The following is a 15,264-nucleotide window of genomic DNA, read 5'->3' as shown; positions in this document are numbered from 1 at the left end:
ACATAGAAAGAAGCTCAATTTTTTCTTTGTAAAAATGGGACTCAGAAGGACATAATAAAAGCGAAAGCAAGAGAGAGAGACTATATCTAAGGTAGAATTGATTGAGCTATGAAAGGCAAAGGAAGCATGTAGAAAAGTAGGACACAAAATGTACCCTAAGAGGAAAAGAAGTGGTATAACAACTACTCTTGAGTTTGACAGTTTCTTGTGCAAATCACCAACCTGTGCATAGCAAAGTATTATTTCAAAGGAAATGCCAATTTAAAAAACAAATACATGCATGCTCAGTTGTGTCCGACTCTTTGCAATCTCATGGACTGTAGCCCACATGCTCGTCTGTCCATAGGATTTTTCAGGCAAGAATGCTGCAGCGGGTTACCATTTCCTATTCCAAGGGATATTCCTAACTCAGGGATCGAACCAGCATTTCTTGCATCTCCTGCATTGGCAGGCAGATTCTTTACCACTGCACCACCTGGGAAGCCCCCAAAAAACAAGTACAGAAGGTTCCTAACTTATGATGATGTGACTTATAATATGAGTGGTACGATCCTCTCTCGAGACACTGAGCGGGAGCAGTCAGCCATATGACCATGAAAGTAAACAACTAATACACTCACCACCACTGTGTACCCATACAATAATTCTGTTTTACACTTTCAGTACAGTGTTCAATAAATTACATGAGATAATCAACACTTTATTATCAAATAGGCTTTGTGTTAGATGATTTTGCACAACTGTAGGCTAATATAAATGTTCTGAGCATATTAAAGAACATGCTATCATGTTAGGTAGGTTAGGTGTATTAAATGCATTTTTGACTTATGATATTTTCCATTTATGATGGGTTTATCAGGATGTAACTCCATCATAAATCGAGGAAGATCTGTAATTCAATTTTAATGATGTGTTAAATACAATTTTGACTGAGCTTGTATGTTCTGCACATCATTAATAAACTGTAAAATAAGAATACCATGATTCTCCTTTGTCCTTATTCTCATAAGGTTTCTTCCTCTTTTCTAGAATGACAAAAGCTATCGTCATCAGTGCCTCCTGTACAATGTTACAAACTTCCATCCATCCACAGTTCTTCAGGAACTCTGTCTATTAGATCTAATCCCTTGAATCTATTTGTCACTTTCACTGTATAATTCTAAGGGATTTGATTTAGGTCATACCTGAATGGCCTAGTGGTTTTCCCTATTTCTTCAATTTAAGTCTGAATTTTGCCATAAGGAGTTCATGATTTGAGCCATCAGATAACTATGATAGTGTGATCACTCACCTAGAGCCAGATATCCTGGAGTGCAAAGTGGAGTGGGCCTTAGGAAGCACCATTATGAACAAAGCTAGTGGAGGTGATGGAATTCCAGCTGAGCTATTTCAAATTCTAAATGATGATGCTGTGAAAGTGCTGCACTCAATATGCCAGTAAATTTGGAAAACTCAGCAGCGGCCACAGGACTGGAAAAGGTCAGTTTTCATTCCAATGCCAAAGAAAGGTAATGCCAAAGAATGTTCAAACTACCACACAATTGCACTCATTTCACATGCTAGCAAGGTCATGGTTAAAATTCTCCAAGATAGGCTTCAACAGTATGTGAACCGAGAACTCCCAGAAGTACAAGCTGGATGTAGAAAAGACAGAGGAACCAGAGATCATATTGCCAACATTCATTGGATCATAGAAAAAGCAAGAGAGTTCCAGAAAAACATCTACTTCTGCTTCATTGACTAAAGCCTTTGACTGTGTGGATCACAACAAACCGTGGAAAATTCTGAAAGAGATGGGAATACCAGACCACCTTACCTGCCTCCTGAGAAATCTGTATGCAGGTGAAGAAGCAACAGTTAGAACCAGACATGGAACAATGGACTGATTCAAAATTGGAAAAGGAGTACATCAAGGTTTTATACTGTCACCCTGCTTATTTAACTTATATGCAGAGTACATCAAGCGAAATGCCGGGCTGGATGAAGCACAAGCTGGAATTAAGACTGCAGGGAGAAATATCAATAACCTCAGATGTGCAGATGACACCACCCTTATGGCAGAAAGTGAAGAAGAATTAAAGAGCCTCTTGATGAAGGTGAAAGAGGAAGAGTGAAAAAGCTGGCTTAAAATGCAGCTTTCAAAAAACTAAGTTCATGGCATCTGGTCCCATCACTTCATGGCAAATACATGGGGAAACAATGGAAACAGTGACAGACTTTATTTTATTGGGCTCCAAAATCACTGTGAATGGTGACTGCAGCCATGAAATTAAAAGACACTTGCTCTCTGAAAGAAAAGCTATGACAAACCTAGACAGCATATTAAAAAGCAGAGACATCACTTTGCTGACAAAGGTCCATATAGTCAAAGCTATGGTCTTTCCAGTAGTCATGTACGGATGTGAGAGTTTGACCATAAAGAAGGCTGAGCACCAAAGATTGATGCTTTTGAACTGTGGTGTTGCAGAAGACTCTTGAGAGTCCCTTGGACTGCAAGGAGATCAAACCAGTCCATCCTAAAGTAAATCAACCCTGAATATTCATTGGAAAGACTGATGCTGAGACTGAAGCTCCAATACTTTGGCCACCTGATGTGAAGAGCTGACTTACTGGAAAAGACCCTGATGCTGGGTCCCATCACTTCATGGCAAATACATGGGGAAACAATGGAAACAGTGACAGACTTTATTTTATTGGGCAGATTGAAGATTGGGAAGATTGAAGGCAGAAGGAGAAGGGAATGACAGGATGAAATGGTTGGATGGCATCACTGACTCAATGGATGTGAATTTGAGCAAACTCCAGGAGATAGTGAAGGACAAGGCCTGGGGTGCTGCAGCCCATGGGGTCACAAATAGTTGGACGCGACTGAGTAACTGAACAACAAATTGTCATCAGATGAATTCAGTGTGTCATGGGTGAAAACTGCCAATATATTGGATTCTTCATATTAAGCTATTAAATTTAGCATTAATTTTAAAAGTATTGAATAGAAAAGATATTGAAGAGGGCTTGGGAGGGCAAGCAGGCCTCTTATGAAAAAGAAACAGACAAAAAACAAGAAAGGTAAGGTATGTATAAAAGGGGGGAAAGGAAAAATACCAATCGTAATACAAAGGGTAAAGAGAAGAGAAACATTCTATATTATAAATTGAAAAAGTCAGTCTTTAAAGTTCTTTAGTGTTCAAGGCTTATTTTACATATGAAAAAACCAGTTAGTATTAACAAGAAAGGACCATGCTAACAATTTTGTGAGCTAGATAGATTTAAAAAACCAAAGTAATTCTTCTTTAAATTCTAATAATAGTCTATAAATCATTTCTACCATTAGGTATGCTTTGTTCCTGCTATTGGTATAGTCACATAATTAATGCTTTCTTTTGGATTTATGAACACTATAGGAGTATTCTGGATTTTTAAATAACATTATTTTTCTGATTATAAGTATAAAACATTCATTTTAGGAAATTCATAAAATAGAGACAAATTATTATGAAGAGAACAATAATCACCTATAACTCCACCAACCGGATATAACCACGGTTAACATTTTGGTGTATTTTCTTTTCAAAGGCTAAGACTTTTTTTTTTTAGGCTAAGACTTTTTAGTTGCAGGCAGCATTTAACTAAACTTATTCAACATTTTATCTGAAATGATAAAGACTGATATCCTGAGAGAAACACACACACACCAAGTGAGTTCAAGCACCATCTTCTTTCAAAAAAGGTCAAAATAAATAGGGTTAACTCAAAATCACTGATTTGTATCTAACTTGAGCATTCAAGCATTAAAACCAAGTAAATCATGTCTAGGTTCTGAACCTAACAGCCCCCATAAAGTCAGGCATGAATCACCAAACTTTCTTTCTGGAAGCAATCAATATTGTAACAAGCCTAGGGGCAAATTCAGGCAATAATTATATGTCATGATATACAGAAAGAGGTACATACAGCTGAAAGAGGCAGAACAGGAAATGGAAAAATAACAAAGAGCCCTTGTGCTCTGCTTTGCCCACAGGGCTCCAAAGTGGGTGTTAACAGCAAAATGTGGCAATTCTGAACTGGCTTAATAACTTTGTCAAAAGTCCTTGGAAATAACTCCCTATAATGTGTAGCTAAGGATCAACCACAGTTAACTAGCTCCAATGCAGTGTAGGATTTGTTTCTGTGGGTGAGTGGGCTCCTACCACATGCTGCAAGAAGTCATTTCCTCTGAAGACAAAGTTGACAATTGTGCTGCTTCAAAGGTTCTTCACTGTGGGGCGCAAGGTCGTCTTCTGGGGTTCCGGGACTATCCTGCTTCTTGATCCAGGTGCTGGTTACACAAGTGTGCTCACTTTGTGAAAATTCACCGAGCTATACACTAATTATTTCTGTATCTTTTTGGTATGTACATTATTTGTCAATAAAATTTACATATACAAAAAATTATTCACCCCTAAGCAGTATTTGTGGTACCCTATCAAGTAAACTTTGGGGAAAACCTAACAATAGTTTATAGTTCAGTGGCCGTCATGATTAAGAAAAGCCATTTTAGTCAATGAGGTGCTGCTTAACCAAGCAACAAGGAAACTGGGTGTAAACCTCATTTGTGACCTAAATCCTATAATATAGGAATATTATAAGAATACCATAGGAGAAGAGGAACTAAGGCACAAATGGTGATCAAATCTTTCAAAAGGCTAAGGCCACAATACGCAATGAATATGGGTTAGACCAGATCATGTTTTTGACTAGTTAGCATATTTTATATAAAGCTCTCTGGGGTATATTTTTGTTTTAAATGTTCCAATTCACATCCCTCCCCATCACCATTTCTGTACTTCTTTTTGCTAGTTATTGGAAAAGAAGCTCAATTCCCACTCCCACCAAAGACTGCCATCTTTAGCTTATAAGAGAACCCTCTTTCTATTTTTAATTACACGGGAAAATGCTTACAAGAAGAAGTAGGATACAAAACTACATATCTAGTATATAATTATAATTCTTTACATAATACATATACAGAGCAAAGGGAGAAAATGGCAACAAAAACACCCCAAAATGCTAAAATGGTTACATTTATGGCTTTTTCTGTTTTCCTTTAAATTGTCTGTATTTTCTTAATACTATATTAATATTCATGATAAAAGTAGGATACCAAACTATACCTATACATGGAAAAAGAGACAAGGGATATTAACGATACCATCTCTGCGTTGTAGAATTATGTGGAGCTCTTATTTTTAGTTTTCTGTATTTTCCAAGTTTTCTGCAAGAAGCATAGTTAAGTTTATAATCAGAAAATAATTTAGACAATATCTTTGGTACTCTCCTCTATTTCCTCCATCGAAGCCTAAGAATAGAGACTAAATGCATTCTAGATGAGACAACACACATCTTCCATGGACTAGGGGAAATAGTTCCTTATGTGCTTAGAAAAACAATTCATCAATCAAGCTATATTGACTTTTATATTATGGAATTTTTATATTATGGAATTCAACATTCACCAACATGTTCAATGGAAGCACTTTAGCTGGAGACATAAATTGAATGGTATAAATTAAATTTTTTAAATATCAAAAAAATAGAAAAGGAAGGTTCAACAGAAATACTCATTGTCTTTATTTCTTTGTTATCTAGGTCATATTACTATTTAAAAACCATAAACTAGCACATGATGGTGACTACCATAGAAGTTAGGGTGCTTGCAATCTTAAAGTATTTATATAATCTTATTTCTCCTTTTTTTGTATATTGAGGCAGGACGCTCAGTACTTAGCATACAGTAGACCCTTGATAAATGTTCAGTGAATTGAGTTTCAATCCCTTTTTTTAGATAGTTTTCTAGGGAACCTTATGATCCTCTGTCATTCTTGTGTATTTAAGGCCACTCAACAAGTATTTTCAGAGCACATACAGTAAAAAGGTTTCTAAATTGTTGTTTTTTAGCCACTAAGTCAAGTCCAACTCTTTTACTACCCCGTGTACACTCGCCAGGCTCTTCTGTCCATAGGATCTTCCAGGCAAGAATACTGGAGTGGGTTGCCATTTCCTCCTCCAGGAGATCTTCCCAACCCAGGGATGGAATCCGCATCTCCTGCATTGGCAGGCAGATTGTTTACCACTGAGCCAACAGGAAAGTTAATAAAGGTTCCTATGGGGAATATGAAATTAATAAAACCTTAAAATGATTACAGTACAGTAGGAAGAGAAAATACATGAACAAAAACTACCAGCAAAATGCAGAAAGTACGTATAAGGGATGGAATTCTATGGGAGATAAGAGATTATTTTGTTTTTGGTTGTGGGGTTTGTGGTGAGAAGAGGAAAAGAAGGAATTATGAAAACCTTCAACGATGAGGAGGCATCTGTGTTGGGTTTTGAAGAATGGGTAAGTTTCTGATCAACAGAGCTGGGAAGAAAAGGGTACACAGGCAAAAGCAGAAGTATGAGCAAAGGAATGATAATGGGAAAGGCTAGAGAATATGTTTCAGGATCAATATGAGACAAGAGGTACATAAAGCTTCAAAAATAGGTTGGGACTAGATTATTAAGAGTTTATATGCCATGTTGAGAAACATAATCTAAAAATTATAAGTAATGGGCTCTTGAGCAATGGCATATGTGTGTCCAGAGCTATGTTACAGTGGCCATGTGGAAGAAGAACTGAAAGGAAGAAGTGACTGAAGGCAGGGAGACCAATTAGGAGGCTAAGCATTTGTTTCCATTAGAAGACATTTGGAACTGTAAGCAGTGTAATAACAATTGTGAGGGAGAAGGGAACATAGTGAGAAGAAGGAAAAGTTTAAATCAACTGGACGTGGCAGATACTTATTAGAGGGAGAGCGTTGAGGGCCTGGATGTGAATGCAAGGAAGAAAAGGTGGGAGATGAATGTGTTAATAAAACAACAGAAATGAAACAAAAGAGAAGCAAGAGACTGCTTGGGAAGGAGTTTCAAAGAAGGAGTGGTCAACAATATCAAATACAGTTCTGCAGAGAGATCAAAAAGGATGAACGTGAGAATAAATTTTGGAATGGTATTTTACCTTGGTAAATCATCACCACCCAATCTCTTCTCAACTTCTTTTTGAGCCTAAAGAGGTTCTTTTTGATGTCAACTTACTAGGGGCTAAAAAATAAAAATTAAAAAACAAACAACAACAGCAAAACTCAGAATAAAAACTAAATGTCAAATGGTTGAGAAGGAACTGGGTGGTAATAAACCAGTGGAAAATCCTATTCCAAAGTCCTTGTGAATGGAAAAGAGATTGGTTACTCAAGGGACAAGCAGTTATTTGAGAAAAGAATGACAAACATATGCGGGCCAAAAGATTATTTTCTTGTAAGGCATTCAGTTTACTCAACTTATTCCTAGTTACAGTTAGATGTCAGATAATATGGACCTTGGAGTACTCGTGGCTATTCATTTTCAAATTATATACCACAAACATACAAATCAATTTTCATTTTCTAAAATACATTTAACTATCCCTATCCTAACTCCAAATGTATTTCTAAAATACTATCCTATCCTAAGAAAAATTATAGTTGCTTCCTAAATGTCAGGCTTTGTGTTAAACACTTTATCTGTATTATATCATTTAATCCATTAACCTTGTCAGGCAAGTTTTTTATTATGTCCATCTTACATAGGAGAAAACTAAGACATAGAGAAGTAAAATACTGACCTAAGATTTTAAAAATAGTAAGTGGCAGGGGGAGGGAGTTTGGGATTTACATATACATAGTACTTTATATAAAATAGATAATCAACAAGGACCTACTGTATAGCACAGGGAACTATACTCAATATTTTATAATAACCTACAAGGGAATTGGGCCTTCCCAATGGCTCAGCAGACAAATAATCCACCTGCAATGCAGGAGACAAGGATTTGATCAATGGGTCGGGAAGATCTCCTGGAGGAGGGCATGCCAATCCACTCCAGCATTCTTGCTGGAAAAATCCCACCAACAGAGGAGCCTGGCGGGCTATGGTCCATGGGGTCACAAAGAGTCAGACGTGATTAAAGCAACTAAGCATGGCACATAAGGGTAAGGGAAAAGAATCTGAAAAAGAATGTGTGTGTGTGTGTGTGTGTATCTGAATCACTGTGCTATACACCTGAAATTAACACAACACTGTAAATCAACACACAAGTATATTTCAATTAAAGAAAAAAAACCTGGGGACTTCCTTGGCAGTCCAGCAGTTAAGACTCCTGACTCCCACTGGAGGGGGCACAGGTTCTATCCCTGGTTGGGGAACTAAGATCCCACATGCTGCACTGAGCAGGCAAAAAATAAAAAATAAATAAATAAAAAGTGGCAAAGGTCATCTTCTTAATATGCTCTAAGAAGTCTTTCAACAATGTATACAACAAGCAACTGTTTCATATAGCAAACTCTATTCCAAGGGAGACCACCAAATCATTCACTAACTTAAATGGCTTGGTTCATTCACTTTTTTACAACCCTCAGGAATAATGCTTCTCCTGCCATCCTTTTGAATATGTTTCAAGTTCTTGTAAGCATGTCATGGATTATGAAGGTGGAAGCTTTGCACAGGTCTTTCAATAAACTCATGCCTGCACATGTTGACTCAAGGAAAACTATACAAGGAAGTACTGACACCACTTCAACCCGTGGGCTGTGTTCAATTAGAAAGCATGCAAGGCTCAGGCTCATCTGCTTGGGAAAGCAGACTAGTTAGTTGTGCAATAACAAGAGCATGCGCAACGTGTCTCATCGTGACAACCCTGCATTTTAGATGGCTTTAGTGCTTACTCTAAGTTTTGGCTGCTTCGTATCTGATTTTCATATTTAAAAAAGACACGAATAGTGATTTAACTGTGAAACCAAAATTTTCTCTGAATTTTCTTCCCCGTTTCTGGATCAATTTGAATGAAAAATATCCAAATATTGCAGGATCAGCTGTTAGTAAAAATCTATCATTTACAATTTTTTATCTGAATGAATCAAGATTTTCTGGAAGATAGTACACAGAAATAAACTGCTAGGTTGCAAGGCTATAGCTACCCTTTGGGAAAATTTGTTATCCATAAAAACAGCCTGATTTTTCTAATTGGTTGTGGTTAGATAGTGGAGTTTCTCTCCAATATACAAAAGTTTTAAAGCTACTGCTCTAAACCAGTTAGTTCTATTACTTGAAACAAATGGATATTCATGGTCACAGAACTGTGATAGGTAGGAGTGTGGATGATCAGCACTAATCCCAGTGAAGGACAATTCAAGCACAGGCCCCTGTGAGAGGGGGTGGAGAAAGGTTTTGTAAAACGAAGTCCACAGCAATGACTTTTCCACATTCAGCAGCCCTTGTAGAATTCATGGCAATATATATTACGTTAATCAACACTTAAACTTCAGTCTTACCTCTTTGCCACTAGGATCCAAGAGAAATCGTTTTTTGACCAGAGATTACAATGAACCCTGGGATTACTCTCAGGAATGAGCAAAGCAAACAACACAGCACTTTGCAAACAAAATATTTAACAACATACATGGATGAAATGCAAAGTGATTTCCCTCTGTGTTGAAAAGTAGTTTCTCCAGGAGTTAAAGGGAGAAATGTGATTCCATTCCTCAAGTAACTAGCTAGCTCTTTCAGCTAGTTAACCTAAGTGTAACATTGCTACAGTCAGATAAGAATTCATTGCTACATCTCAGATAATAATTCATTTTTTAAAGTATCAAAATACTCTTCTGAGTTTTAATTATGTGATCGCTATTTAGGGCTTTATTTCTATATAGTATTCTGAAACAAAAGAGCCATGCTGAGATTCCCAGTGTATTTAGGGCTTTATTTCTATATAGTATTCTGAAACAAAAGAGCCATGCTGAGATTCCCAGTGTAATTGTCTTTACCCTGACAGTTGTGTAAGCCTCTGTTTGCTCAATTTTTTTGCATCTTGTTTGCATTAGCCTATTATAATAACTAACTTTTAACTGAGTATTTATTATCTGCTACGTAGTTTACATACATTATCCTTAATGAGCACAGCAATGTAAATATCTCCATCTTACAGATGGGAAAACTGAGACTCAGTAAAGTTAAAACTGAGACTCTGACCAAGGACACAAAGCTATTATGTGGTAAATTCAGAATTTGATTCTCATTCTTGGCTACAATGTCTGTGCTTTTCCTAGTACATCATACTATCTCTCCACAAAGTATAAGTAAGATGTATGCAGAGTGCCTGGAACATAGTAGGAACGCAAAAAAATTAATTTTATTGTCCCCTAAAACTATCAGATAAATATAAGCTTATATCCTTAAACAGAAGTAGGATGAAAGCAGTCTAAACCAGAACTCTCTAATTAAAGAGTACTTTTCAATTCCAAATCATCCGTGCAAACGAATCTCATTTGGAGGAGGCAAAGTCAAAACCTTGCATGTAAGTAGCCAATTGAAATGGAAGGACTTTAAAATTTATGAGTCCTTATTCTTCCTTTCTATCAGCCTTTAAAAAGTCTTTTCATTCTAATCAATGAATTATCAACCAAAAGAGATGGAGTTGCTGCTATTTTTACTCAATATAAAATCTAAGACTCACAGCATTTTAGAGCTGGAAGGGAGTTTATTTGGTTCATTTTTGTCTCTGCACAATCTGCAACTTGGCCTCCCCCTCCTACCTCTGTACTATTTATCATTTGACTGAGTAACCTGTACAAGGTCACAAAGCTGGTAGAGGCACAGAAGGGACTAAAATGAGCTCAAATCTCCTGAGTTCCAGTTCAGTGCCCTTTCCATTATACCACCCAGCCACTCTCTATGAGTGCTCTCTAGGCAGGGCCAGACACACTGTTTTAAGAAAAACACAAAACCTCCAATAGCTAAACAAGCAGATTCATCTCTCCAGTGACTCCTAAAAGGATAATCACTTCATCCTCCTGGCAAACCTGTGGGAGTGGTTCATTCTTAGTTCCTTTCCATTTGATTGAGGAGGGAACCCAGGCTAGACTTCAAATAAGTTGATCAAGGTCACAGGACTAGCAAGCAATGGAGGGAGAATTTAACCAACATCTGACTTGAGGCCCAGCTCTCAACAACTATGATATACTGCTAGTATGTGTCTCTGCCTTTTTATCCCCCCACATTTTTTTCTTTGTCTTTTGGGGCCTAGGATCACTATGTACATATGGTATGAATACCTAAACATAAATATGGAGAAGGTTTCTGGAAGGATAACTGAAAAGGGAAAAAGATTAACCCACCTCATCTACACAACCGTAAGATCTACCTGGATTACATTTTCCGAAGTCTAGGTCCTTGCTAGCCTCGTGCATAAACCTCTCCCTTTTAAGTAACACTAATGGCACCTGTTTTGTCACTCAATAAGCTAAATCAGATTTTTTTTTCCCCAGAGGCCAAGGAAAGCAGTGATGCCAACAGTCACTTGGGACCTGAGACCCAGGGGCAGAGAAGGATCCGAGGGCTGAACATAGTTTCCAACAAAACTGGAATGAGGTTAACAGGGCACAGTAACACAATCTTGTACCTGATTCGAGGAAACACGCAGAGAAAACAGGGAGAGCGGAGGGAAAAAAATCTGCGGCGGGCCTGAGGCTGTGAATCAGGACAAGATTGAGGAAGGCATTTTCCAGATGGGCTTCTCGGTTAGGCTGCCTCCCAAGTCATATTAAACCCAGTGCCCACCACCAATGCCCACCCCATGCAAGCACCCTCACAAACAGCAGGAAAAGACGACTCAAAGAACCCCAACAGTTCTCGAATTGCCAGCCTCTGCAATCCGTTGGTTTTTACCCTTTTCCACCAAAGAGGCAAATTCTGAAGGATTTTCCCGCCCAACCCCCCATGCAGGGTGAAGCTCGGGGAAGAGAGGACCCTGCCTCACTCGATGGGGACAGAAAGGACACTCGACTTCCTTCGGAGCAAGGGGATAGAGGGAGGAATACCCTGAGAGAAATATGGAAAAAACGGCCTCGGCAGGGGTTTGATGGGGCGCAATCGGATAGCTGCACTCACCCGGGTGAGACATGGGGATGACCTCATTGCGGGTCCCCGGGAAGTTAAAGATGACGGCTCCAGACGCCCCTCTCTCGTAAGCCAGATGGATCTTGTCTGCGAAGGTGCAACCCCCACCGCGCTGGATGAGGGCCAACCAAGACACTTGCACGCTGCTGCCCCAGTCCCCCGGGACCGTGGGCACCGTGAAATTCGTGTGCGGGTTACAGGCATTGAGCGCCCCTGGCCCGTCGGGCGGTACCAGGACCCCAGCCACGGGCTCGAGCGGCGAATCCTGGCCGTACACGCCCTCCTCGCTCAGCTCCCACACGGTGCGGTTCACTCCGGTGTGCGGAACCCGCCAGGACACGTTGAGGTACGCGGTCCACACGGCTTCGGCTCCCCTGGAGCCGGGGGTTTGCGGACTCAGAACCAGCAGGAAGCACCAGGCCAGCAATCGGGAAAAGCCACAACCACCGCGGCAGAAGACCCCGGCCCCCGGCAGCGGCCCCATGATATGCGCGCTCTGAGGTTCCCTAGGGCCCCTGGCACGTGCCTTCCCGACTCTCGGCGGGACCCCGGCCTGGGCCAGGTGCGCGCCAGGTAGGGAGAGGACGGGGCGAGACTGGCGCGCGCGGCGGGCTGGGTCAGAGCCGGCGGGCACGTAGCGTCGCCGGAGATGTTGCCGCAGAGGAAGCCTTTTGTGGCTCCACTCCTCTCCGCGACTGCCGGGGCCGCGTTGGGCTCCGGGGTTTTAGCGCGAAGCTCCGCCCCGCCGACTGGGGGTAGAGGTGGCTGGGAGGGAGAAAAGGACATTGCGGGACCGCCTCTTAAAAGGGTAGCAGGAGGGGAAGGCTTTAGACTAGGATCGGAAGCTGTGTGGTCAGGTGTGTCGAGTCGTTGTATGAAAAATGGACAGGTGAGGAACTGTGGAATCAGCGCGAACAGAAACGCTCGCTGGTAGGATTCGAGTCCATTTTGAACTGCAAGAATGTATTTTTTTCCCTCGTAACGTTTGCCCACAAGGCTGTTCAGGCTTAAGGTGCCAGAATGCGAAAAGTACTTCTAAAAAGCCCAGATCTGAAGGGTCTGAGTTGCAGTCCAGAGAATTTGGGTAGGTGGGTGGTACCTAGACAGGCTATTTACTAATTCTCTAAGGGGGGAGGGGCAGGAAGAACCCATTATCTTTTTTTTTTTTAATTTTTCCTTTCCTGCTCTAAACAAGCGTCATACCTGTGTATTTTCTTTTACCCTTACCTCATCCTAAATCTACTGCATTAGATGCCCCTTCTAAAGCTAATCTTAGCTCTCAAAAAAAGAATGAGTTTTCATACTCCTCGAAACTAAGCCTCTTCCATCTTCCGCAAACCAGATTTACCCAACCGGATATGTCTCCGCCAACTCATGACCTTAACTTAATCTTTCTCCATTGCCCACTAACAAAAATGAGCCTGATTCACCTTGACAATTCGCTCATGGCACTTTGGCGTTAAGAGTTCTCCTTATTTTAAGTATACAATTTTCATTTACCCTGTTAGTTGTTAATTTAGTATGTGCTCAATAAATAAGCATGGATTAAACTGAATTAATACTTCTGGTGTCTGACACATGAAGAATCTTCAACCTTGGCAAAATTACTTCTCCGTGCCTCAGTTTCCTCATCATCTATAAAATGGGGTGATAATAGTACCTACCTCATAGACTTGTCCAGATGATCAAATGAGTTCATACATATAAAGCCCTTAGAACAGTGCTAGCAGAGTATACGGCTTCCCTTGTAGCTCAGCTGGTAAAGAATCTGCCTGCAATGTGGGAGACCTGGGTTGGATCTCTGGGTTGGGAAGATCCCCTGGAGAAGGGAAGGGCTACCCACTCCAGTATTCTGGCCTGGAGAGTGCCATGTACTGTATAGTCCATGGGGTCGCAAAGAGTCAGATAGGACTGAGAGGCTTTCACTTCACTAGCAGAATATAAAAATTATATCTGTTAAATACTATTATTATTAAACAGTCAGGGACCAAATACTTTTTAAAGAATATCAAGGTTGTTACTTTGAGGTAATAATCAGAGAAAGTAATGTTCAGAATGTTTAGTTTTAACAATTTTTTCAGTTCAAATAAATATAATTTACTTTATCCAGCCCAACATTTGTTAGGTTCCTAATCAATCATTTCACACCCATGGCCCAACGTTTACTTAATCAATATTATTCACCAAGATTAAGCATGGGACAATTCTGCACTTGATACCCTTATGGTATGAGAGAAACCTAGAGGAAAATTAATACCGTAACTAAACAGCACCTAGAATCCAAATAAACAGGCAATTTTTTGAACCATGAACTGTAGGTGTTGAAAGAGACTGTAGAGGTCAAGGGAAGTATATGGGACCAATAGCCTGGCATCCCCAACTACTGATTATGTTACTCTCTTAGATAAAAATTACCTAGAGTAAAATAAAAGGATAGCATCTGCCATGTAAAGAGATGGTATGATTCCAGAAATTGTCTGAAATTGCTGGTAAAGAGCACTCAACATTCAATCAAAATTACTTGTGTGACAAACAACTATATGGTACTTTGAGGAAACAATGTGTTCAAAAGAAAAGAGATCTTTTATAAGGTGTTTACAATAATGAAGTTTGAAGAGACATTTATTAATATTCATTGTCTTTTCTTAAATATTTATTGCAATCTCCTATATGTCAATCATGGGCTAAGCTTTGGGATAAAAAAAATAAGACATTAACTCTGCTCTCAGAAAGCTCATAAATTATTTTTGATCAGACAAACAAGCAAACTGATCATTGTACTATGTATAGAGTGCTGGATGTATATAGTGTAAGAGATATGCTAGAGTTAGGTGTAGGGCAGTAGTGGGTATTAGAGAAGAGGAACTAACTCAGACTGGGAAGTTAAGAAAAAGCTTCCCAGAGGAGGTTACAATTGTGCTGATTTTGAAAGTGTCAGCCTTTCTAGACAGAGAACAATACAAGCAAAGGCATTGATGCATGAAACTGAAAATGTTGAGAAACAACAAGTACTACAGACTCTATAAACACCAAGTGTTTGGAACCTGGAGTACAAGAGATAAAGTTATAGAGGTTCAAAGGGGTCAGTTCTTGAGAGTCCTTTGGGTAAAGTTAAGGAGTTTGAACTTGATCCAAAAGCAAGGAGTAATATAATCAGGGTTTAAGCAGGGAGTAATAAAATCAGATCTGAATTTTAGTGATCATTATGGCTTCTCTGTGAATAAAAATTTGGAGGAGACAAGAGTCTCCTGCAGGGAATCC

The 15,264-nt window shown here is 39.6% G+C and overlaps 1 protein-coding gene across 6 annotated transcripts in view; it reads right to left on the bottom strand.

The window, feature by feature from the left end:
• The window catches only part of RNF128 (ring finger protein 128), a 65,116-nt gene extending 52,385 nt beyond the window's left edge, over nucleotides 1-12,731 (bottom strand). For 4 of the 6 annotated variants that reach the window (XM_055563351.1, XM_055563355.1, XM_055563356.1 and 1 more), the window contains exon 1: nucleotides 11,995-12,730. In XM_055563351.1, coding sequence (XP_055419326.1) covers nucleotides 11,995-12,487 — 493 coding nt within the window. In that variant the 5' untranslated portion in view covers nucleotides 12,488-12,730. Of the gene's footprint in view, nucleotides 1-11,994 lie in introns of all 6 variants that reach the window. The other 2 variants (XM_055563350.1, XM_055563354.1) reach the window with 2 other exon arrangements.
• Between the last annotated feature and the right edge of the window lie 2,533 nt (nucleotides 12,732-15,264).

The sequence above is a fragment of the Bubalus kerabau genome, chromosome X (assembly GCF_029407905.1).
Source record: "Bubalus kerabau isolate K-KA32 ecotype Philippines breed swamp buffalo chromosome X, PCC_UOA_SB_1v2, whole genome shotgun sequence".
Lineage (NCBI taxonomy): Eukaryota > Metazoa > Chordata > Mammalia > Artiodactyla > Bovidae > Bubalus > Bubalus kerabau.
The sequence above is the reverse complement of the archived record's forward strand: the minus strand, read 5'-3'. Positions and strand labels throughout refer to the sequence as shown.